General features: G+C 45.6%; 1 protein-coding gene across 1 annotated transcript in view; it reads left to right on the top strand.

The window, feature by feature from the left end:
• Positions 1-23,280, top strand: part of LOC111151895 (DENN domain containing 2A) — a 109,040-nt gene that overhangs the window by 42,030 nt on the left and 43,730 nt on the right. Inside the window, exons 7-9 of the mRNA XM_022510112.1 lie at positions 9,529-9,656; positions 11,292-11,413; positions 21,843-22,043. Of these exons, the coding sequence (XP_022365820.1) occupies positions 9,529-9,656; positions 11,292-11,413; positions 21,843-22,043 (451 nt within the window). The remainder of the gene's footprint in view (positions 1-9,528; positions 9,657-11,291; positions 11,414-21,842; positions 22,044-23,280) is intronic.

A 23,280-nucleotide genomic window follows, 5' to 3' on the forward strand; every position in this document is an offset into this window, starting at 1 on the left:
TAAAGTCAGTTACATGCTTATAACCCCCACATGTATCCCCACAGCCCTGACTCCCTCTTCCAGCGAAGGTTTGCAGAGTCATCTCCGGCATGGCTGTCCCATTTGGTTGTATTCATAGTTTGGACTGAACGTGTCCAAACCTAAATTCCCAGTCCAGGCTACTCTAAGCGTCTCCTCCCCAAATAACAGCCATCTTATTAAATGTCATTACCCTTCGTTACACTTTGGCCAAATCCTAGGAGTTGTTTGTGATTCCTCTCCTTTTCACAGAGCCCTGATCTAATTTACAGCAAGCTGTTGGAGACATGCCCTTGTACGTGACTACATCTGCTTCACTGATACCCCCTTAGTTCTCTCGTGTCCACTTCCCACCCCAGTGTATTCCTCCATAGCAGCCAGAGCAGTCTTCTAGAATTATATTCAGTCATGGCACTGGCCTACTTTACATGATCTGTCAGGTAAGATTGTTTGGGCTGCAAAAAACAGAATTTCTTGGGGTGCCTGGGTGGCTCAGTGGGTCAAAGCCTCTGCCTTCGGCTCAGGTCATGATCCCAGGTTCCTGGGATCGAGCCCCGCATCGGGCTCTCTGCTCAGCAGGGAGCCTGCTTCCTCCTCTCTCTCTCTCTCTGCCTGCCTCTCTGCCTACTTGTAATCTCTGCCTGTCAAATAAATAAATAAATAATCTTAAAAAAAAAAAAGAAAGAAAGAAACAGAATTTCTTAAGTTCTCTTCCAAGGGAAAAAGTTTGCGTGTTCCAGATAGGTACGTAGGTAGGTAGGTAGGTAGATAGATAAATAGATGAAAGAAAGGAAGAAAGGAAGAAAGAAAAAGAAATTATGTCCTTTAAAAAAAAAGAAATCATGCCATATATATATATATATATATATATATATATATATACACACACACACACTGTTTTTTACTTAGGATGTCATAGAGATCTTTCAACATTACCACTTTTTTTTTCACCTTCCTTTTTTATTTTATTTTATTATTTTTTAAAGTATTTTATTTATTTATTTGACACAGAGGGCACAAGCAGAGGGAGAAGCAGGCAGGGGGAGAGGGATTAGCAGGCTCCTCACTGAGCAAGGGAACCCGATGAGGGGCTCAATCCCAGGACCCCGGGATCATGACGTGAGCTGAAGGCAGCCACTTAACTAACTGAGCATTCCAGGAGCCCCTCATTAATTTAAAAAAAATTTTTTTTTTGCTTTTTAGAAAGAGGGAGAGGGAGCACTGGAGTGGGTAGGAGGGAGGGGGAGGGGCAGAGGGAGAGGGAGAATCCGAAGCAGGCTCCATGCCCAACAAGATCTTACAACCGTGAGATAAGCTGAAACCAAGAGTGGGATGCTCAATTGACTATGCCACCCAGACATCCCTATGCTTCTTTTACTTAGGGTTTTATTTATTTATTTTTAAGATTTTATTTATTTGTTTGACAGACAAGAGATCACAAGCAGGCAGAGAGGCAGGCAGAGAGAGGAGGAAGCAGGCTCCCTGCTGAGCAGGGAGCCCGATGCGGGGCTCCATCCCAGGACCCTGGGATCATGACCTGAGCTGAAGGCAGAGGCTTAACCCACTGAGCCACCCAGGCGCCCCTTACTTAGGATTTTAGAAATTAGGATTGAATGTTAGATTTTTGTCAGGTTACTTTTCAATAGCTTTATATGATCATACGTTTACTGTCCTTTGACCTGTGAATAATGACTTTATATCCTAATATTAACCCATTCTTACATTTTGGGAATGCACTCTCATTTGGTCCTGGTTTGTTACTCTCTTAATATACTGTGGAATTCTGTTTCTAATACTTTATTTAAGATTTTGGTGTTAGTATTCCATAAATGTGACTGGTCTTTACTTGGCTTTCATTGTACTGTCTTTACCAGGCTAGGGTATCCGTGGTACGTAGGATCTTTTGAAGAACTTAGAGGCTTCCTTGTTTATGTTCTGAGAAAGCTGTATCCGCCTCCAGTTCTTAATCCTTTCCCAAACTGGTGCCAAAACCCAAGTGCCTAAGTACTGGGGTGACCTTTCTGCTCATGACCCCAGTGTGTCATGACAGCAGCTCTTCTGTGCCCTTTCTGGACTGTTCCTCCAGGAAGGCCCCCTTTTTCAGGGACAGGTTGCTTCTGGGAAATCAGAATCTTACCTCTGTGTCATCTCTGGGCAGATAGATCAACCTAGTGAACAGTTATTCCCATTATCTTTTCTCTTGTAGCTACCATCTGCTCTTTGTGGTCTTCCAGCATTCTCTTTAAAACCAGCTAAAGTTACTTAGTTTCAGTCCAAAAATGAAATTTTTCTTGGCCAGTTTGAATATGGTTGCATCGGCTGTGTTTTAAGAATTTTGGCTTTGGATTTTTCCTTTTGTTTAAAATAGTACAGTGGGGGTGATTAGGGCATGATGTTCATTTTCTACTTAGAAAAATAAAGTGTACTTTTTATTGTGGTCCTATCTCTTAACAAAAAGAAGAGGCTCAACTCAAATTTGGCAGACTTACTGCCCTCTCTGAAGCAGGAGAGCCAAGCCAGAGCTGAAGAAAGGAATGATTAAGGATTTTGAGGTTGGGAGGGTTTAGAATTACACAGCCAGGCTGCGCACTTCAGAGAATGCACTGGGCTCATTTTCATAGGCCGATGAGTCCGCTTCTGCGGGAGCCAAACCAGTGGACTCAGATGCTCAGTTTCAGAAAATGTCTTCTTTCTTTTCCTTCTCTTCCCTTTTCTTCTCTGTTCTGTGTTCTCTCCCCTCCTCCTTTTGTCCCTTTCTTCTTTCTTCATTTCTCTAAAGCCCCAGGAAATTAAAAGCAAGGACTTGTGCCTCCCATCCTAAAATGGGAAATGAGAAACCCTTAAATGTCAAGAAATTCCAAAGATAAGGTCCCTACAGCAGCAGTCACTTGCTCGTGTATGTCCTGTAACATGCGTTGAGTAACTGGCAGGAATGCCTTAAAGCCAACATTTAACAAGTTACTATTTTGTAAGTATAAGCAGGATCCTGAATTCACATGTATCTGTATGCCCCAGATGTTTGAACTGGAATGCAGACTTTTAATTTCAGTTTAATTTGATCCTATGACAGAGTTTTTAGATCTTTATGAAACCAAATAATGATGTTGACCAAAATTTCAGCTTTTCAACTAATTATTTTGGCATTGTATAGCTTCAGCCTTTTCTCGGAGCTTTAGCATATGACTTGCAGAACTTTTGGAGGACGTGAAACCTTGGTCATTATATGGCTGCCAAGTCACATGCCTGAAGTTATTGATTCAATAATTTGCGTCTTCTGTAGGACTGACTGGGACCCCCAGAGTCGTCTGGCTGGACAGCAACCCTCAGCTATTTATTACCCAGTTAGTGGCTAAGTTAACTTACCAGCCATACTGCAGTCTGTCCCTGATATTAGGAGTCTGGCCCAGTCAACATGACATCCATGAGGCAATTCTGACGGCCATGTCTAAAAACTGAGTGTTGGGGTGCCGGGGTGGCTCAGTTGCTTAAGTGCCTTTGCTCAGGTCATGATCCCAGGGTCCTGGGATTGAACTCCACATCGGGTTCCCTGCTCAGCTGGGAGTCTGCTGCTCCCTCTCCCTCTGCTGCCGCCCCTGCTTGGCTCGCTCTCTCTCTCTGTCTGCCAAATAAATAAATAAAATAAAGTAAACCAACACTGAGCATAATAGGGCACCTGGATGGCTCAGTCTGTGAAGTGTCCTACTCTTGGTTTCAGCTCAAGTCATGATCTCAGGGTTGGGCTCTGTGCTCAGCAGGGAGTCTGCTTGAGATTCTCTCTCCCTCTCCCTCTGCCCCTCCCACGTGCACTTGCACATGCACGCTCATGAATGCAGTGCTTTTTCTCTCTCCTAAATAAGTAAATAAATCTTAAAAAGAAAAGAAAACCCGAGTATTTAAAATCTTCAGAAGGGCAAATTGTTTGATTAAGACCTAGAGCAGAAGTTACCTGAAAGCACTAGAGAAGCTTGATTTTGCAAATTCATTTTTTTTTTTAATTTTTAAAGATTTTATTTATTTATTTATTTGACAGAGAGAGAGATCACAAGTAGGCAGAGAGGCAGGCAGAACAAGAGGAGGAGCAGAGAGTCCCTTTCGGGGCTCAATCCCAGGACCCTCCTGAGATCATGACCTGAGCCCAAGGCAGAGGCTTAACCCACTGAGCCACCCGGGTGCCCTAAATTCATTTATTTTAATGGTGGTTGCATTAGAAAACAAAGACACGAGAATAGAGAGGATGGTTGTTATTCTACATTAGAGCAGTGACTGTCACGTCTTATTTCGCACTAGAAGTGGAAATGGTTGGATGTTAGGCATAATGGGGGATAGAGATGTTTTTTCTTCTGACGTTTCTGTTTTGGATTCAGGATAGAGATAAGCAGAAACCCAACGTGAGTAGCAGTTGCACTTGTTGGAGGGGGTCACCAATAAGAGTGTGGGCTGAGCTACCATAAGTCTTCTCCCACTTAGCCCCTCACTCTGATCACCTGGTGACATGAATGCTCCTCCCAATGGCGTGGTGGGACGGGGAAAGAGCTGCGTGTGGTTGCTGGGGACGGAGGTAAGAAGAGAGTCTGTGGTAGCGCAGGTGGCTGAGGCGATCAAAGCATGGTTTTTACAGTTCCCAGCCCAACCGAATGGTGTTTGAAGTGGTGCCTAGGTCCCAGGCTCTCCAAGCTCATTTAAGTCATAGCTGAGAATAATCCTGGGGGAGATGTGTTCCAAACAATTGACTAAAAATTAGCTCCAAGAATACAGCTGCCTTATTTTCTTTACCCCACTGGAGGGATAAACTATAAGCAGTAAGTTTGGCCATTAAAACCAGCTTTTAAAATATTCACTCATTTATTCAACCAACAAATATTTATCATGCACCTCTGTGATATTAGCGTATAGCAGTGAACAGAACAGACGGAGACCCTGGTCTCCCGGACCTCACAGACTAGTGGTCTTTAGACGTACACAGCTCTGCAGTTACGAACTATAACCGCACTCAGGGCTGCAGGAAGCTTGTGGAACTGTGGGAATGTTCAGTAGCGGTATCTCACCTGTCCTGGAAACAGGGCCACATTGGGGAGGAAGCAGCCCTCCCACAGAGGCCTGAGGTTCCCAGGCAAGAAGGAAGGTGGAGATGAGTGTTCAGGTGAGAAACAGATGAAGGTCCCAGAGCAAGAAAGATTTAGTGTGCCCGAGGCCCTGAAGGCAGGAGTGTGTCCAGAGGGTCAGGAAGGGTGTGAGCTGAGGCCCCCAGGTCTTCTCTAGCCGGCTCTGGAAGAGTCCCATAGACCAGGCAAGGATTTGGGTCTACCGCCTAAGGCAAATGGGAAACATGGCAAAGTTTTTAAGAAGGAGAGAGTCCCAGCCTGATTTGCATTTGTGAAAAGCGGACTGGGAGGGGCACCAATGGGCCTAGTGGGTAGCAGTGGGTGGAAGGCAGAGCCTAGAGACGTTGGGGTTGGCCTGTGGTTTCACTGCAGTGGGGACTGAGGGAAGTAGGGGATACTGGGAATACCGCTGGTAACTCCAGCAAATTGGTTAAAATCACTCCAACTAATTGGTTAGAAATGGGTGCTAATGGAGAAGGGGATTTGGACAGGACTCCCAGGCTTAAGGCATAAACATCTGGACAGATGGTGATAGCATAGCCTTTGCTGAGGAGCACTGGAGGAGGAGCTGGTCCTCACCCAGGAGGGAGAGTGGGAGGCTGAGTTCAATTTTGGATTTATTCATTTTGAGATTCCCGTGGGTCATTCAATGGGGGAGGAGCTTATAAGACAGTATTTCATTTATAAAAATATGGAAAAGTCATGAATAACCTTCAAGATACTACTTGAAATCACAGTATTTGGCATTGGTTGTCAAAATTGGGATAATACCTAAGTTATAACTCTTGTCAGCAAACTTCAGTGAGCCCATTGGAGCATTCTAGCATCTCTAAAACTAAGAAGTACCACAATCACATGATAATTTGAGGGCCCGAGAAGCAAACTGAGGCTGAGAGGAGGTTACACCCCTTCACCAGGCTGTGGACTCCCCGAAGGCAGGGACTTCTTGCCTTTGCATCACCAGCTGTGGGCTCAGCTCAGACCCCAGAAGGTGCTTATTAAACATATGGACTGGATGTGGAACAAATATGGAAATGTTTAAAACAAGAGAGAAGCCAATTTGGATGTGGTTACTGTTAGCCTTTTGAAATTCCCTTTTGTGCAAGGTTAATATGTAAATAAAGGTATTAAAACCTTTTGTGACTACACGTTTCCTCCCATATTGACTTACATTCATACTCCTAGTGCCTGCACTAAGAGCACCATTCACCACCAGACTTCCGGGTTCTGACCCTGACTCTACCACTTTCTCCCCATGTGACCTTGAGCAGTTTATCTAACCTCTCTCCATCTCTTTATTCTCATGTATAAAGTATGGATAATAATAGTAATTTCTCACAAGGTTGTTGCAAAGTTCAAACGTGCTAATCTGAGTAAAGCTCTTAGTCGCTACTCAGTAAATGTTGAGTGAATGATTCTGTGATCTCTTTGAACAGTTTGCATCTTCCTTACCAAATCTAGGTAGTGTGCGTGCTGGGGACTCTAGCTAATATGATCTGGTTAACTCAGCAGGGAAAACCCAGGAGTTGTGCCCCACTCCAGCCCAGTAACTTTGCTCTGCTCTGGCTCACAGACCACCACACCCCCATCCCCAAGCCACTGCCTGGCTAGTACCAGCCTGGGCGAGGCATCCCTGACTAGGGAGTGTTCGGGAGTTGGGGCCGGGGCACACTGCACGACACAGTCCCACCCTAGAGAAAACAACTTAGATCTGCTTCCCACTCACCTAGACCCCCATCTCCTGGAGCTCTGAAGCTCAGTCCTTCCTCTCCTGGCTGGACACCTCAAGGGGCGGGAGAAGGGGTGCATGGAGAGAGAGCCCTTCCTTCACAGCCTGAGCTCCTGTGAATGAGTCAGGCCCCCCAGGGCATAAGTGACAGTTTTCAGCCTCATGACCTGACTTAAAACCATAGGAACTGAGGCTGGAAGCTGGAAGCCTGGCGGTTCTTTGTGTTCCTGGGCCACGCCACAGGCTGAGCTCAGGATCAGAAGGAACAAGGGTGGAGTGGAGATAAGGGGTGATGAATTCGGATGTGGAGATACGAAGCTTAGAATCTAAAGAAAAACCTTGGGATACGCCCAAAGCCCAGAAAGAGGGAAAGGACCAGGAAGAGAGCTGCCCATGAAGGCGCCGGAAGTTGTATGAGGGGAGAAGTAGCATGTGGGCAGCCTTGCACCCAGCTCCTCAAACCCTAGGGGCACCTGTGAGCCTGTGTTTGCAGTGCTTTGCTGAACAAAACTTTTGTAAAATACAATAAAAAAGAATGACCAGAGAAGTGACATGAAAAAAGACAACACTGTGCAAGTTCCAGTTGTGTTTTAAAAATTTATTCTGTCAAATTGATTTAAAAGTGTCTCAACATGGGCATCTGGCAGTTACAGTCTGTAGAGCATGTGACTCTTGATCTTGGGGTCGTGAGTTCGAGCCCCATGTTGGGTATAGAAATTACTTTAAAAAAAAAAAAGAAATTTAAAAAAAGTTTCTAAATGCTTACTCTCAATTTCTTTGCCTGTCTCATTAGAATACCAGCCCTGGCCCACAGAAAGGCTCCAGGAAGTGGGTAGGTTTTACCAGAAACTCACTAGTGAGCTTCAGGGGACAGCTTCAGAAAAAGGATGCATACAGAGGCCAGGAAAGGAAGGAAAACCAGTGAGCTGGTTTTTAAAAGGAAGAAAAACCAGTGAGCTCCAGTAAAGGAATAGCCAGAGAGCTTCAGCTCTTCCCTCCTCCTCCCAACCCCTAACCCACGCCAGTTTACAACTGTTGGCAAGGAAGGTGAGAAATCACAGACTATGAGGGTCATTGCTTCCAGGGAAAGTTTTTCTAGAGGAAACCTGTGTGTGTGTTTAAAGAGAGAAGGAAACTAGCCAAGAAGGAAAGATATAAAATGCAAGAAATCCCAGGGGCGCCTGGGTGCTCAGTCAATTGAGCGGCCAACTCTTGGTCTCAACTCAGGTATTGGTCTCAGGGTTGTGAGTTTGGGGCCCACGTTGGATGCGGAGCCTGCTTTAAAAAAATGAGAAAATAAAATGCAAGAAACCCCAAAGCGTGGAAGGCGGGCAAATGGCCCTTGCCTGGCTCCGCCCTCTCGTCGCCCAGCACTCACCACCCCGTCCTTGCGGTACAGCCTTGCCGAATGGCTGTGTGCCCCCTCCACAAATGCCCCAAGTTCCCTGTGGCCGCAGGATCCTCACAGGTGCCCTTTCCTCTTCTCGGAATACTCTTCCCCCAGCTGAAGTCTGTCTTCTGTTCTCCAGGTCTCAGCTTTAATGAGTAACTTTGTCAGCACGGCCTTACTGGATGCGTCCCCAGCCTAAAATGAGGCCTCCTGACAGTCTCACTGTGCTTTTCTGTCACTTAGCTTAACACAGTTCACCGTCCTGTTTCTTCGTGCATGCTCTGGCGAACGCCTGTCTTCCTCCTGTTCAGGGAAGGCGAGTGTGTTCAACGCAAATTCTTGACAGGTCTGCTGGAGATGGACTCCCGAGCCTGAGTGGGCAGCGTGGTTCTGCTCCAACTGGGGGGTGGTGGAGGGGCGGGGTGGGGGAAGGTTGTGGGTTACTTTGGAGAAGGATAGGGAGAGAGGAGAAAAAAGAGGAGATGGACTGAACCGGTGAGGCGGCCAGGGTCCTGTGTATTTCTTCTTATGGTCTACCTCATGGCCTCCCAAATGTTCAGTGAAGCTTCAGAAATCAAAGAAACTCAAGGTGAGAGGCTAAGGGGGCAGGGCGGGAGAAGGGGCTGGACTTTGCCTTAGATCAGTCCCAGCAGGACAGGGACAGCCCCTGTGGATACAGGTGAGGGTGATAGCCAGAGAGTGAGCCCAGCCATGGACAGAGAAGCAGCCATACTTGCACCGATCTCTGAGGGGCAGGTGGGGAGGGGAGGTGTCTCAGCTGGCCTCTGAGTTTCATTCGGATAATAACCACTCAGTGAGAGAAGTGGGGAGGTGCCCAGACCTCTGGTCCACTCTGAACTGGCCTTCGCTGCTCCTTTCCGATCATGAGTGTGTGCTCTGTAAACATTGCAGAGTATTTAAAAAGTCCAGTAAAGTGAAAGTGAAGAGAAGCCACGAGCCATTTGTCACTCCCGAGATAGTAGCTGTATATTTCACTTCCTTCCCTTCTTCTTCTTTTCTATGTATATGATTGCTTCCAAAGTTGGGACTGTGTGTGTGTGTGTGTATACACACACTTTGCTACCTTTACACAGCATAACAGCGTAAACATTCTTTCACACAAAAGCCACACTTCTTATTTAAGGATTTTCATACCTTCTTGCAAGGAACAGAGTTGATTTCAGTAAAAGAAATGTTTGCAGGAAGAAAACTGTTTGGTATATAATCTCTGGACCAGCCCAGTTTGATTCGAGTTCTTGTTTGCTTTTCTCCCATCTTGTACAAACCAGAAAGTCCTATGAGTTTGAAGACTTACTGCAGTCTTCTTCTGAGAACAGCAGGGTGGACTGGTACGCACAGACCAAGTTGGGGCTCACACGCACTTTATCTGAGGAGAACGTCTACGAAGACATTCTAGGTAAGAGGCCCACGTGCCTGTGCATGGGAATGAGTTTGTGAGAAAGGGGAGAGAGGAAATGGGGCTGAGTACTTGAAACACACACACACGTACACACGCACATGCACAGAGTCTCGAAGCAATACATGTACTCAGATAAATGAGCGAGCTGGAAGAGGTGAGAGAGAGGGACCCTCGAGGGACATGTGAGAGCACGGGGACTGGGAGGGGTGTGGAAAGGCTGCTCAGGAACCGCCACAGAGGCGGCAGGGTGCGGCGAGACGCGCTGGAGACATGGAGTCTCGGTGGCCATGACTGACTCTTGGCTCTGCTGTGTTAGCTGTATGCCACTGAGCCGGGGCCTTAACTCCTCTGAACTTCAGATCTCTCATCTGTATACTAAAGATGACCACAGCTGCCTGGTCGGGTGGGGGGTGGGAGAAAATGGGAGGCAAAGTTCCTTGTGTGTCACAGATGCTCAGTGAAGTGTGGGGACTACCAAATGAAGGAAAACTCGGGCCACCACCCTCTCCCTGAATTTATAGGAGTGTGGCAGTAATAGGACATCAAAATTCAGACTAAGATTAATGTCTGTTATTAAAAATATATCTAATGTTGGCCTTAATTCTTTTAAATTCTCAAGTGGAGCTCAGATTTGCAGAGTGTGTTTGCATTTGAATTAGTGAGTTAACTCCTCCGCAGGGAACATCACAGTTTGACTGACAGGTGGGAGCTGGGCCCACTGTCTGCTTGTTGGGGCATGGGTAGTTGGGAAGAAAGGAGCTGGTAAGAAGGAGAAGCCTACATGCGGCCACAGGCAAGGGGCAGGTAGAGCAGATACACGCATATGTGCATACAGTCACCAATACCAGAAGAGAAGACTCCGTGGTGGGAGAAAACAGGAGACTAGAAGGTGGGTGTGTGTGTTTAGCCGAACTATGAATTTCACCATGGACAGTCGGAATTCTGGTGTCCAAGTTGTGGAGGTGGGTTGCTGCCAAAGCCGTAGGCTTCCCAGGTCCAAAGTGGTATGAGATCTGGTCTTCCATGTGTACCTGACAGGGCAGCTTTCAGTTACAGAGAACAGAAGACCCCGCTGAAGTACCAAGGGCATTTGTTGGCTCATGTGACCCAAACTGGCCTGTTCTCCCTTGTTTCCTATCTCTCGGGTTAGCGCCATGCTCAGCAGCTTTCCCATCATCTCCATGACGGCTGCCATCAGCTCTGGAGAATCCGTACCTTCCAGTTGGAAAGGAAGAACCCTTGTGCTGCACGAAAAACCTGAGGTTCACTCTGACTCTGATGAGACTGGTTTAGGTTCCTTGTTCACCTTCATAGCCCAGGAATCTGTGCACTGATTGGCGTAAGCTTGGGATATGAGCCCTTCCCTGACCCAGACACTGAGGCAGGGACTGGCGATACTCCGATTGGCTAAAGCTCTGCAGCTCAGAATGGAGTTAACTCTGTACACCTAAGACCTAAGACTGAGGATGTGGGAAGTTATCCCAGTGAAAATCTGGGTACAGGAGGAAGGGCGTGAATGGGTAACAAGATATCAGACATCCCCACAAGGAGAGGCCAAGGTGTTGGGTAGATACCTGATAAGGCAAACTTACTTGATGTTTCCAGTTCCTGACTTGCTGCCTTTGACCATAGATCCGCCAATGAAGGAAAACCCTTATGAGGACGTTGAGTTACATGGTCGCTGCCTGGGAAAGAAATGCGTCTTGACCTTTCCTGGTTCTCCCACTTCTTCCATTCCTGACACATCATCTAAGGTATGAGTCCCCAGGGGAGCAGTGCGGGGAGAGGGGTCCCCCCCAGCACAATGGCCCTGAGCAGCCTGGAGTTCTGGATTATGCTGGAATGCCAGGCCACCCTCACTGCTGGGCTCCTGGATATGTGTATTGGCCACCTGCCTGCTCTTCTGCCTCTAGTTTTTCTGGAACCCCTCTGCTCAACCAAGCATCCTAAAATAGTATTGTAGCTTCTGGGTCAAGCTGAGTAAATATGACAGTACACCTATATTATACAACTATAAAGATTGTCCTGACCTAAAACAAAGTTTCTGGTGCAGAAACAGTACTTTTATAGCATGCTACCATTTGTGGGTTTTTAAATAGAAAAATATACATACATGTTTATGTACATAGAAGATTATCTCTATACAGAAACCTCAGAATGAGTAAGTGGGGACATCTGTGGAGCTGTCTGGGTGAATACCTGAAGCTCAAGGTAGAAACTGACATTTTTTACAGAATATCCTTTTGAGCCTTTTGGAATTTTGCACCATGTACATATAGGTAATAAAACTCTATTCCATATTCATTGCCTACAGGATTGAATTCATATTCCTTAGCTTGACATTAAATAATCTTTCATAATTGATCCCGGGGTACCCGTTACTACCTAATTTCCTACATACAAAAGCTCCCTTCCAGCAAGAGCCTATTAATTGCCCCTCTGACATTAGAGGCCCAGGACTGGCAAATGTTTCCCCCAAAGGACCAGAAAGTAAGTATAGACTCTCTGTTGCAACTACCCAGTGCTGCCATTGTAGTGCAAAGCAGCAGTAGACAGTATCCAAACAAAAGAATGTGCTGTGTATAAAAAAAAAAAAAAAAACTTTATGGGGCACCTGGGTGGCTCAGTGGGTGCCTTTGGCTCAGGTCATGATCTCAGGGTCCTGGGATTGAGCCCCTCATCAGGCTCTCTGCTCAGCAGGGAGCCTGCTCCCCCCCCACCCCCCCGCCTGCCTCTCTGCCTACTTGTGATCTCTGTCAAATAAATAAAATCTTTTAAAAAAATGAAAACAAAACTTTATAGACACCAAAATTTGAATTTTATGTAATTTTCACATCATGAAATCTTACTTATTTTCCAATCATTTAAAAATGTTTTAAAGATTCTATTTATTTATTTGAGAGAGAAAGAGAGAGTTGAGCTGGGGGGAGGGATAGAGGGAGAGGGACAAGCAAACTCCACACTGAGCAGGGTGCTCAACACGGGACTCGATCCCAGAACCCTGAGATCATGTCCTGAGCCAAAGGCTTAATCAACTGAGCCACCCAGGCACCCCACCAACCATTTAAAAATGTAAGAACTGGGGTACCTGGGTGGCTCAGCGGGTTGGGGCCTCTGCCTTCAGCTCAGGTCATGATTTCAGGGTCCTAGGATCGAGTTCCCCATCGGGCTCTCTGCTCGGCAGGGAGCCTGTTTCCCCCTCTCTCTCTGCCTGCCTCTCTGCCTACTTGTGATCTCTCTTTGTCAAATAAGTACAAATAAAATCTTAAAAAAAAACATGTAAGAACTATTCTTAGGTCATGGCCTATATAAAAGCAGATGGAGGGCCTGATACGGCCCACACGTTGTATTTTGCCCACCCCTGTGCTAGGTCATTTCTATGTCTGCCCTTGGTTCTTGCCTTTCTCTCCCCATCCTTTAAGGCCCAGATCAATCATGCTTCCTTCAGGAAACTTCTAGGTCATTCCAGTCCCTGGAACTCCTTCCCCTCTTACTCAGTGGGCTGAAGTGTTCATTTTATACCAAATTGTGTATACTGCATTAGGATATCTCTTTGATGATTTGAAATATGATTTAAGTTGTGTAATGTATCTTAAAAACATCTCCCCAGGGGTGCCTGGGTGGTTCAGTGGGTTAAGTGTCTGCCTTTGGCTTGGGTCATTATCCGGGGGTCCTGGGATCGAGGCCCGAATCCGGGTCCCTGCTCTGTGGAGAGCCTGCTTCTCCCTCTTCCTCTGCCTGCCACTCTGCCTACTCGTGCTTTCTCTCTATCTCTCTGTCAAATAAATAAATAAAATCTTTAAAAAAAAAAAAAATCTCCCCAGCTACATTATAAATTCCTCAAGTTCCTCAGTAATATGTTTGTGTCCCCTATAAATAGTTGTTATACAATGTGTAGTTGTTCAAGAAATTAAGTAAAGGAAGGCCAAATCTAGGCTGCAAGTATCAGTTTAAATCCCATTGCAAAGATCTGTTTCCAGCCCAAGAAAGGAAGCCATGTTCCTCTCTGGGCCCCAGGGGAGGACAGCATTTGCTAGCAAGTGGGGGGTCTGCACAGGAATCATGCCTTTTGTGTTCAGTGGTCACTCAGGGAATCTGTCTGCCACTAGTCCTCCTGAAGAGAGTTGAAGGTAGAATCCATCATGAAGGGTAGATCTCACCTAACCAAACCAATTCCTGTCATTCTTGTGAAAGCTAGTTAACTGCAATTTTGCTCCTCCTAAGGAAGAATGTTCTCATGGAAGAGTCCAGCCCAACAGATCATTAGAAGAAAGTTCCTACTTGCCTCTGAAGTGTATTTTCATTGGCTATAGATGCCTTCAACATTCAGGAAGCCCTTCATTTCCCATAGTGGATAAGCTTGGCTTGACAGAGGAAGGGGGTCACAACTCGGTCTGCCCCTTCGTGTCCCACTTGGCTCTCCCCTGCCCTCCTCTCGTGCTGGGAAGGCACTGCTCACCTCTTGGAACAGTGAGCAACATCTGCCCACAGCAGCTGTGCAGTCTGAGCCGGGTGCTCCTCCCTAATGCCGGAGAATAAGGACCCAACAGCCCTTTTCTTCCCCTTCCTGCCAGGCTAGAGCAAACCCCGGTCCTCTGTCACCAGAACAGCTAAACACAGTAGGTAATCATGTCAGCAAGAGCTTGAGGTCCAGAAGCAGCTGTCCTGCAGAAGGACAGTCTGGGTGCCCAGGAAGCATGTCGGATTGCCACTGATACATGAAGGCTGCTTCCAGCTCTTTGCAAGTCATCAGCAGAACTCAGCGTCCATGCTCATTCCTCTGCTCTCCCACATCTGGGTGTCCGGTTGGTGCCCCCATTGTGGGGGACAGCTGCAGACTTCACCACTTCCTCCATTTAGCTCATCAAATATTCATGGAGCATCTGCTGCATCTGGGCCACATCTGGGACCTTAGAATTGGCAGAAGCTATCCCTCTGTGACCCCCTCCTCTATCAGCCTCTGAAGAGCCTATGACAGCTTTTAGGATTTTCATTTAATGAGATCGTGGCCAGTCCCAGTCCAGAGGTCAGGGTCAGCTGGACAGACAGGAGCAATTGTGCAGTTGGGGGCAGATGCTCATGGTTATCAATGCACAAGGCAAGCTCCTGAGATTAAGCCATTTTCTTTTCCTGCTGTGCGTTACCCACCATTCCCACACCTAGACTAGCACACTAAATGTGTTAGGAACTAATTTTTATAATAAAGGAAATCTAGGCTAGCGCCATTTTTTCTTAAGCAGGTTCCATGCCCAGTGTGGAGCCCAGCCTGGGGCTTGAACTCACAGCCCTGAGATCAAGACCTGAGCTGAGATCAAGAGTTGGACGCTTAACCGACTGAGCCACCCAGGTGCCCAAGGCATTTTTTTTTTCTTATGCACTGGCATGTAAGACATTAGGGAACAAAATGTACCATTAACTAGCATTCTCTGGTTGCCTGGAGAGCCCACCCACACCATCTCCCACCAAAAACTGTACATCACTTAACCATAACTATAGAGAGGCAGTATCTGGTCAAGCGTGTGAGTTCTAGAGTCTGACTGCCTGCATTCAAAACTTGCCTAGACCACTTGCTAGCTGTGTGACTTTGGGCAAATGTTCTCATCTACACGTGTCAGCTTTGTCATTGATAAAATAGGAACAATTAGGGATGCCCGGATACCTCAGTTGGTTAAGCAGTTGCCTTCGGCTCAGGTCATGATCTCAGGTTCATGGGATCCAGCCCCGCATTGGGCTCCCTGCTCAGTGGGAAGTCTGCTTCTACCTCTGCCTCTGGCCCTCCCCACCCCTGTTTGTGCTCTCTCTCTGATAGATAAATACATAAAATCTTAAAAAAAAAAAAAAAAGAACAATCATAGTACTCTCCTCTTAGGGGTCTTATGAAGATTAATCAAATTCATACTTGTAGAGGCACCTGAGTGGCTCAGTTGGTGAAGCATCTGCCTTCGGCTCAGGTCATGATCCCAGGTTCCTGGGATCCAGTCCCACTTCAGGCTCCCTGCTAAGCGGGGAGCCTACTTCTCTCTCTCTTGCTCCCCCTGCTTGTGTTCCCTCTCTTACTGTGTCTCTCTCTGTCAAATAAATTAATAAAATCTTAAAAACTAATTCACACTTGTGAACCACTTAGTCTAGTGCCTACAATATAAGTACTATTTATGTATGTTTGGTAAATAGAGAGAATTAGGCTTTTCAGTATTGTGTTCTTTTTAAAAATAACCTTATTTCATCTCATCACAACATTCTCATCACAAAAGTTTTTTAAGGGGCGCCTGAGTGGCTCAGTCATCTGTCTTCAGCTCAGGTCATAATCCTGGAGTCCCGGGATCTGGCCCCATGTCTGACTCTCTGCTCAGTCGGGAGTCTGCTTCTTCCTCTGACACCCCCTCTCTTGTGCTCACTCTCTTTGTCTAAAATAAACAAAATCTTTTTTAAAAAGTTTTTTTTAAATACTGAAAAGGATAATGAGGAATATAAAACTCATCCAAAATTAAGAATTTTTATTTTTTCTATAATAGATTGTTAGTGTGCATGTGTGTGTGTATGTGTGTGTGTACATAAAAAAGACTTGGGAGGAGGTATATATACTTTTATATTTTTGCTGGTGTTTTATATTTATCCTGAATATTTCCCCACATCATTAATTTCTTTTTTTAAATAATCTTTATTGCCTGTATGGTATCCTGTCATTTAAATGTAATGTCTTTCTTTACATTAGTATAATGTGTCAATTGTTGAAATATGTGTGTATGCCTTCCTATGTATTTCTATGTGTGTATATGGAAATATGTGTACCTGTGGGCATATATGAACAAATGTGTATGCTTGTGAGAATGACTCCTGGGTGCTTGGAGGAGGCCTTTAGGAAAGAGAGTAGGAATGAGGTGGAGTTAGGTACGGAAGAGATGAGATATTTTGTATCTTTGTCTCTTTACATCACTGTCTCCTGAGGTCATAAGACAGGGACAGTGGAAGAAAGGAAGGAGTTAAACCACCATTCTCAGATGAGAACCCTGGCTCAAGTCCAGGTCAGCTCCCTCTAGGGAGGCACGCAGTTTCCCTCTCCTCCCCACCAGGAAGGCCCCTGGCCAGGGCCCATCACACTTGGTTCCCCAAATTAACTCATGAAGTTTCAACAGAGTTCTTGTCTGCTTTTCTTTCTTGGACACCACAGATCTTTTGCTGGGTCCATCGTGAATCCAGTGTTTATGAGATTAGGGAAACTCTGTGGGTCTCTGCAACAGAGTTAGGCCCCTTGCTAGAGGCTGTTCCAGAGAGACACAATGGAATGGGCGTATATCACCAAGACATGTTGGTGTGAGGCTTTCTTATCAAAAGCTGGAATCTTTTCTGGGCCACAGCCTGACACAGTCATCCCTAGGGTCCTGCAGTGTCTTTCCTTTTAATACTATAGTTCGAGTTTGGCAAACTACTGCTGGATGACTGGTTTAGTAAATCAAGTTTTCCTGGAACATGGCCACGCTCGTTCACATACATATTGTGTATGGCTGCTTTTGCACTGCAATGGCGGAGTTGGGTAGTTGAGACAAAGCCGAAAATATTTACTGTCTGGCCTTTAAGAAAAAACTTGCTGCCCCCTGCTAAGGACTAAGATTCACACCCTCGTTTTCAAAGGCCTTCCACAGACAATTCGATGTCATCATGGCTGTATCATCTCTTCCATCTGTTTCAGTGCACTTGCTCTGAGCCTTGAGCACCCTCTCTGGTCTAACTTTTTTTTCTTTTAAGATTTTATTTATTTGTTTGTCAGAGAGAGAGCACAAGCCAGGGGAACAGCAGGCAGAAGGAGAAGCAGGCTCCCTCGCTGAGCAAGGAACCCGATGCAAGACTCGATCCCAGGAACCTGGGATCAGGACCCAAGCTGAAAGCAGATGCTTAACCAGCTGAGCCATCCAGGCATCCCTCTGGGCTAATTTGCACTTCCTCACTTCTATGCCTCTTCTCAGATTGTGCTACTTGAGAATGCTCTACCCCAGAGCCCTGTAGATCCTCTGTTATCAGTTAAGTAGCAGCTGAAATTCCACCCCCTCACGAAAGCTCCCTGGACATTTGGAGGCTGATTCTGGGTGCTCTGGGGGGCACACCAGGGCCCCATTCCCTGGCAGTGTCACCACAGGGGGATACAGCCCACACAACCCCAGCCCCCAGGCAGGTCTCTGAACGCTCTTTACAGAGCTGGGTGCCATGTTTTGGTATCTTTCTGTTTTCTTTCTTCTCAGACCTTTTCATAGGTCAGATCTTTGAACAAATACTTACAACTTAAAAGTCTACTGAAAACAGATACCTGCTTTTTTGCCCACTAATTTGATAGGCAGTTCTAATGCAGTGAAAGAAATGGGGCCATTTGCTTGGATTTCACTACAGATGGAATTTGGTCTGTAAGAAAGCTTGTCATTCTTCCTTCTTTTTGTGCTGGTGTAATTATTAAGATGCCCACCGTGAGCAAACCATACTGGCTTTTTCTACTCAGGGCTTATGGTACTAAGCAATTGATTACACCTGTAGACTCATGATTTAAACATCGGAGCAGGCCACTTAGGAAAGCTAGGAGTCTTTATTCCCAGAAATCTTTAGAAAAGGTTCTGGAGTTTGTGTTATATACTATTCAGAACTATACAAGAATTGAGAAATCAGTGGAACAGAATAAGACTATTCTATGAATTATTTAAGATATAATGAATGTGGCCTTGTAAACTGATAGTGAAAGACAAGAGTCATTTATTAAATGGAATAGGGATAACTTAGCTTGGAGTAAAATCAGCTTAGACTAACATATAACAAAATAAATTACTGATGGATTAATGAATAAAATATGTTCAAAGTAGACTAAGAAAATCCAAAAGAGAATGGAATTAAGTATGTATTAAACTTCTAAAAAGATAAAGATTTTCTAGAGAGGCAAGATTAAATCAATTGCACAGAAAAGATAAACAGATTTTCATATATAAAAATTTTATATGATAAAAAAAACGCCATGGGGAAAACACACGTGCAGTAAAACTGACAAATACTTCATATCTGTTCTAAATAAAGAGCTCATTCAAACTAATAAGAAAAACACTGGGTTCCCAAAAGATAAATAGGCAAAGAACATAAATAATATACTAAAGAGGGGTACCTGGGTGGCTCAGTCAGTTAAACGTCTGCCTTCAGGTCAGGTCATGATCCCAGGGTTCTGGGATTGAGCCCTGCATCAGGCTCCCTCTTGGGGAGCCTGCTTCTCCCTCTCTCTTTGCCCCTCACCCTGCTTGTGCTTTCTATCTCTTTCTCTCAAATAAATAAATAAATTAAATACTTTAAAAAATAACATACTAAAGAAAAAAGCAGTTAGCATATTAAGGTTTGAAAAAATGTCCATGTTACATGAGAAAAACATATTTACTGCCTTTTGTGTATCAGGTATTTTGCTAGGTGCTTTATATACATTTTCATCACCTAGTTCATTAATTCATTTTTGAAAAAACACTTTGGGATGCCAGGGTAACTCAGTCATTAAACGTCTGCCTTCGGCTTGGGTCATGATCCCGGGTCCTGGGATCGAGCCCTACATTGGGCTCCCTACTCGGGGGAAAGCCTGCTTCTCCCTCTCCCACTCCCCTTGCTTGTGTTCCCTCTCTCTCTGTGTCTCTCTCTCAAATAAATAAATAAAATCTTAAAAAAGAAAAAAAAGACACTTTGCAGTTATAATTATAGTATCATACAGTGTGTGTCCTGAAAGTACCTTTAGGAAACGGGTAGTCCAAGTAGTGTTTGTTTTTTTTTTTTGAAGATTTTATTTATTTATTTGTCAGAGAGAGAGAGGGAGAGAGAGAGCATGAACACAGGCAGACAGAGTGGCAGGCAGAGGCAGAAGGAGAAGCAGCCTCCCCGCGGAGCAAGGAGCCCGATGCAGGACTCGATCCCAGGACACTGGATCATGACCTGAGCTGAAGGCAGCCGCTTAACCAACTGAGCCACTCAGGCGTCCCCCAAGTAGTTTTTAAATTTTATCTTACTGTTATTTATTTCCATGTTAACATATTCATATGGTTCAAAATTTAAGAATATGAAAAGTATATAGTGACAAATCTTCCTCTTGCCTCTGACCCTCCATTTCTCTCCCTGAGAACAACCGCTGTTAGTTTCTTATGTATCCTTCAGAGCTAGTCTATGCATACAACAGCAGAATAGCTCCTTAGAACACACAAATATCAAAATGTTATACCAACAGTTCTACCCCTTGCTTTTTTTTTTTTTAACATTTTTTAAAAATTTATTTGACAGAGAGAGAGAGACATCACAAGTAGGCAGAGAGGCAGGCAGATGGGGAGGGGGAAGCAGGCTCCCCGCAGAGTGGAGAGCCTGATGCAGGGCTCGATCCTAGGACACTGAGATCACGACCTGAGCCGAAGGCAGAGGCTTAACCCACTGAGCCACCCAGGTGACCCTGCTTTTCCTTTTTTAAGATTTATTTATTTATTTGACAGAGAGAGGTCACAAGTAGACAGGCAGGCAGAGAGAGATGCGGGGGAAACTGGCTCCCTGCTGGGCAGAGAGCCCGATGTGGGGCTTGATCCCAGGACCCTGAGACCACGACCCGAGCCGAAGGCAGAGGCCTAACCCACTGAGCCACCCAGGCGCCCTATCCCTTGCTTTTTATGCTTAACAATATGCATCTGAGGGAACCTTCTATATCAGTACATTAAGATTTTTTTATACCTGCATTGTACTCCACTGTACCATAACTTATTTGACCAGCTTCTGCTGATGGACATTTAGGTTGTTTCCAGTATTTTGTGTTTCTAAACCATTTCACAGTAGACAGTATAGCTTGCCTCATACAAAGTAACTTTGCACAAGTATGCATCAGTAGGGCCCATTCCTACAGGTGGAACTGCTAGGTGAAAAGGTATCTGTGTTTGTCATTTTTTGACACTGCTCCATTGCGCTCCATAGAACTGTACTAATTTCCAGTTCCACCAACGTTGTATGAAAGTGTGAAAGGGACTATTTCCCTCACTTTCACTATTCTAGTGAATTATCAAATTTATCTTTGCTAATCTTAGAGTGAAAAATGTCTCTTTGATGGAGTTTTAATTTTCTCTTATGAGTGATGCTAAGAATCTTATATCAAAGCATCATTGTATTTCTTTCTTTCTTTTTTTTTTAAGATTTTATTTATTTATTTGACAGACAGAGATCACAAGTAGGCAGAGAAGCAGGCAGAGAGAGGAGGAAGCAGGCTCCCTGCTAAGCAGAGAGCCCGATGCGGGGCTCGATCCCAGGACTCTGGGATCATGACCTGAGCCAAAGGCAGAGGCTTTAACCCACTGAGCCACCCAGGCGCCCCTGTATTTCTTTTTCTATAAATTTTCCATTCCTGTCTTGTTTACCTGTTTGTCTTTTCATTAATTTGTAGTATGTTTTAGAAAAATAACTTCTGTAAGTTTCAGGGTTTTGGGAAGGTTTTTGTTCTTTATTTTCCTTTCCTTTTCTTTTTTTTTTTTTTTAACCAGTTTTCTTTTTGCCTTTGACCTTAAAGTGGCTCATTTTTAGAAATGCACTTTCTCACTTCTCAATCTCACTTCTCAATCACTAAGACACTGAGCCTTAGGGATTGAAACTTTGTACAAAAGGTACTCAGCTTATCAGCAGCAGGGTCAAAGCTGGGCTTAGGTTGTCTCCCTCCCAATACAGTGGGTCTTGGTTCTCAGAATGCCTGATTTGTACAGATACGGGATTGAGTCAGTGAATTCCCCCTTGCCTAAAAAGAGAGACTGGATTGGGAGTGCCTGGGTGGCTCAGTTGGTTAAGCATCTGCTTTTGGTTCAGCTTATGATCCCAGGGTCCTGGGATCAAGCCCCATATCACGCTCCCTGCTCAGTGGGGAGTCTGCTAGAGATCTCCCTCCCTCTGCCCCTCCGTTCATACTCATTCAATCATGCTCTCTCTCTCTCTCTCTCTCAGATAAATAAATAAATAAATAAAATCTTAAAAAGAGAGCGAGAGAGACTGGATTGGAGCTGCATCCTTAATCAGAGACAAACTCAGCGTAACCCTGGGAAGAAGGACCAGCTGTCCCCGCTCCACCTCATAGTCTGTATCACCAGCACCCCCAGCTGTCTCCCGCTTGGCCCTTTGTCTTAACTCTTCTTTTCTTTTCTTCTCTTTTCTCCTTTCCCCTTCTAGCAGTCATTAGCCAAACCGGCTTTTTTCCGGCAAAATTCAGAGAGGAGGAACTTCAAACTGCTGGACACTAGGAAGCTGAGTCGGGATGGATACGGGTCCCCTTCCAAAATCAGCCCCCCCTCCACTCCCAGCAGCCCTGATGACACTTTCTTTAACCTTGGAGACCTGCAGAATGGCAGGAAGAAGAAAAAGATACCCAAGGTAAGGCTTGCAGCAAGCTTCATGTGCAGATGCGCACTTTCCCTTCCCTGCAAGGTTGCGGAGGAGTGTGGGCACGGAACTCTGGCCCTCTTCTACCTGCTTCATCACAGACCAGGTAGACACTGTGAGCCTGCAGGACTGGGTTATCCGGGCTATCTGCGGTTCTGTAGCCGTCCCCTTAGCCATTCTTGTCCCAGCCTAACCTCTCATTATTCTCGTGATCCCAGACCATGTTTCCAACACCCGGCCTCAAAAGGCCATTTCCTCCTCCTTCACGGCTTCAAAAAGTAGAGCTCCAGTCATCACACTCGAACTCACACTCTGCCCAACACTGGATGCAGAGGCCATGCCATGTGGAGCCTGTGTTCTGAGGCAACACTTGTCAAAAGTACATCTTTCCTCGCTCTTTTCAACCTGAAAGGTAAAACGTGCCCAGGGGATGTGGTTCCTCATGCGTCTGCTAGTGACTCGGTTCCCTTTTGCACTATTCCAGCCCTGCAGTGCTGGTCCCTGTGCAGTGGTAACTTTGGTACCAACTTCGTACGGGAACTTTTAGAACAGGGATTCTTCATTTCAGGGTATGTGGATGGATGGATTGGATTTAGGGATCACGAAACCCAGAAAACTGCATAAGACTTTGTATTGAGAGTTTTGGAGGATGGAGGGAGGCAAGAGGGGGAAGATTGTAGGTTTCATCAGATTTCTCAAAGTGATGCATTGACCTGAAAATCATGGGACATTTGCAAGCTGGTTCCTCCTAACAGTTTGGTTAGTCAGTATTTTGAGCCATAATTTTACCCCTACCACAGCCGTCCCCAACTTTCTCATTCAAATGAAGTTAAGTCACCTTGCCCATCAGAGTACCTTCTGAAGAGTAAGGGCCGTGAGGGTCCTGTGGTTGAGAAAACACCTGTAACCTGCAGCCTGGTCAGAGGGGACTTGTAATTGGAACAGGAGAGAAGCCATTTTCCTTTGTTTTGCTGATGAAGGGCAGACAAAGGGACCAGGACGGGAGCCTACCCCTTCATGTTCTCCCCATTGACCTTGTCCTACCTAGGGCCCAGGGTGTGGAGCAGGTTGCATATTGATTATTTGATGTTTGCTGAATGAGCTCCACTAACCCATGGACCCCAGTCTCTTTCAGCATGGATTCACTCCCATGCCTCCCCTTGGCTGCCCTCCGAGGTCACTGTCCTCTGCCATCATGGTAGCCACTCCCTTAACTCCCCTTCTGCTT

Source organism: Enhydra lutris, unplaced genomic scaffold, assembly GCF_002288905.1.
Source record: "Enhydra lutris kenyoni isolate GAN:26980312 unplaced genomic scaffold, ASM228890v2 scaffoldscaffold27, whole genome shotgun sequence".
In the NCBI taxonomy this organism is placed as follows: Eukaryota; Metazoa; Chordata; class Mammalia; order Carnivora; family Mustelidae; genus Enhydra; species Enhydra lutris.